This window comes from Neltuma alba, unplaced genomic scaffold (genome assembly GCF_004799145.2).
Source record: "Neltuma alba isolate B1F8T4 unplaced genomic scaffold, ASM479914v2 tig00012154_pilon, whole genome shotgun sequence".
NCBI classification, from domain to species: domain Eukaryota; kingdom Viridiplantae; phylum Streptophyta; class Magnoliopsida; order Fabales; family Fabaceae; genus Neltuma; species Neltuma alba.
The window spans coordinates 363,482-366,077 of NW_021636702.1; the positions used below are offsets into that span (position 1 = coordinate 363,482).

The 2,596-nt window shown below is 39.8% G+C and overlaps 1 protein-coding gene across 1 annotated transcript; it reads right to left on the reverse strand.

The window, feature by feature from the left end:
- Positions 1–255: 255 nt before the first annotated feature.
- Positions 256–1,483, reverse strand: LOC114723796 (uncharacterized). The gene has a single exon (XM_028910033.1). It carries the CDS (start codon positions 1,468–1,470, stop codon positions 313–315), a length of 1,158 nt encoding a protein of 385 aa, XP_028765866.1. The 5' UTR covers positions 1,471–1,483; the 3' UTR covers positions 256–312.
- Positions 1,484–2,596: the final 1,113 nt, after the last annotated feature.

Below are 2,596 nucleotides of genomic sequence, written 5' to 3' on the forward strand. Positions count from 1 at the left end.
ACAAAAGATCTGATCTTTATCCTCACTTGCATGAGATATTAATTTCTGCTACCAAGAAGTCTCCCCAAATAGATACTTCAAATTTCATAAATATTTTAGAGAATGGATATATATATATATATATATGGTGGTATTTCTAAGAGTTGAGATATACCTTTTTTTTTTTTTCACAGACTAATATAGGTGATAATAGGTACATTATCTCATGGGAAAATTATACAGTATGATTTTCACGCTCGCTCTCTCTTTCGCCAGAAGCAAAATGAAGGTTTTGTTGGAGAAGATGATGCAACCAGAAATTAATGTGGATGATCATGGACGTGAGAAAGATCCAATTCCTCTGGAGATGCCATGCATTCCAGGATTGAAGCCCAAGCAGCCTAACAATCCCTGCTTGTAAGGCAAGAACGTCTTCTTCTTCATCTCTTCTGCAGCCGCTCTGTTCACCGTGTAATGCAATTCGTGGGCTGAAACCGCCGCCCCTCTCCTCCGTGACGTTGATCCCGTACCCGACCCCTCCGAGGACCGGAAACTTGAGTCCTTCGCGTCCTCTTCCCCTGCCTTCTTCGACAGCATCGTGTACTTTCTCAGAGGGTCTTTGTCCGTGGCTCTCCCCTCGGAAGCACTCCGAAACAGCAGAAAATCCTTCAGCCTCCATTTTCTGTAACCTTTTGTGAACGAGATCGATGATAGTAACGATGAAGTAGGCGTGGTGGGCTTTGAGTAGCTTGTTGAAGAAGAAACTCTTTTGCCTGTTTGCGAAAAGTCCTCAGAGACAGAGTCACTCATAATGTCAGAGACCCTCAAAGGAGACAATGATCTGCTTCCTTTACGACCAGAATTCGTCCTAAAAGTTCTTTCTCTCCCTCGGCTTTTCTGATCTTCTCGCCATCCTTCACTCTTACGGGCTTCTTCCATGGCAGCTGCGAATGGATCGAAATTCCTTTTCTGATGGCGTGGGGAAAACGCCTCTTGAACGATTCTCTTTCCCTGAGAGATTCTCGACCTCGGAGATGGCATATTCGAGTTCGACGCCGGAGAGCTATTCCCGTCGCCGGAATGCAGCCGCGGAGGTGGCTTCAACGGCCGGATTTTTCCACCATCGAAGAGCTCATCTGCGGTCAAAGCAGTTCTGTCCAAGTGCCCACTGAAGTCGAATTCAAAGTCTTCGTTCCCAATCCCATCCCTGTCCTGTTCAGTGCTGTTGGTGGGTTTGGATTTGGGAACGCCGGGCTTTTCTTCCCAGCGGAAAGGGACAGAGGAAGAAGAAGAAGCAGAGGAGTGTCTGGGCAAGTCATCGTCGTTGAGGAAGAAAGGGGAAGGAGAGCGAGTGGGACTGGTGGGGGCACTGAAGAAGAAGTTGCCGAAACGTTGAGGACTAGAAGGAGCAGTGATGTAAGGGGAGGAGCAGTTGCTGTCGAAGTTGAAGTTGTCCGGCGCCGGAGACGGCACCACCACTTCGACCTCCATGCCTGAACGTAGTTAACGAGTGGTTCCGCTGTGGGTGTGAGAGAGAGTGTCGGCGAGAGAAAGTGAGAAAGTGAGAATAAATAGAGGAGAGAGAGGAGGAAGGCGCGAGGAAAGAGAAAGAGAGAGAAAGGCGACAGGAAGCCGCCTTTACAAGACTGAGCACAACTGTGATGTGTAATTGTTGACATTAATTATTAGTTTTCCTCTACTCCAAGTGTCTCTCTTTGCTTCTTTTGTGGTTCATAATTTTGTTACTAATTATAAAAAACTTATTTTTGTTTGAAGGATTTATTGTAATTTTTTATTTATGTTCTTACTAAACAGGAGTAATATTCCCTCATTAGTAAATAAATTATTTCAGGCATTATAAAAAAAATTTCTATCCACCTACATATTTAAAGTTTTTAACTAAAATTAACTTATTTTTTAAATATTGAAAAAGGTAGATATTTAGTCTTCATAAAGACGAGATAGGGGAGAATATATTGATAATCCCTGTTTTTGACTGAATTTTATTAATTTATTATTAGCCCAGGAGTACAAGATTACACTAACTTCTTTAATACTTCTCCCCTTTTTAAATATATTTTTGTTGCATAAAATTGTAAATAGTAGTTTTTATGAGTTTCTTTCAAATTTTATAATAAGAGGAGTATTTTTTTAAAAAAAAATCACTGCGGAAGTTACATTCATATGCATATAGCTCTTTTTAATATTTTTCATTTCTATCTTAATTTTAAATTTTTCAATCATGGGAAATATATATAAACAACGCTCCCCTCTCTCACAAAACAATAACAAAAAAATCTAGATTTACTAGTATACTTTTGAGGTTTGTCACCAACCTTGATGCTTAACAACTATGAGAGTTGAAATATTTTTTTAAAAACATGTATACTAGTACGACGTATCATTTTCAATTTAGTTTTTGCTTGGACGGGATTATCTATGAGCTCGGGTTGATGTTTTTATTTAAAGCCACAAGCATCGCGTGTTTGAGTTTTGATTATCTTTTGACTTATAAAGAACTTTAATATGCAAATGCATTACTTTTTCGTTTTCATCACTCACATGTTATAACAATACTTTTATATTTTTTGTACCCCTGGTTTTAGAATATTAATTC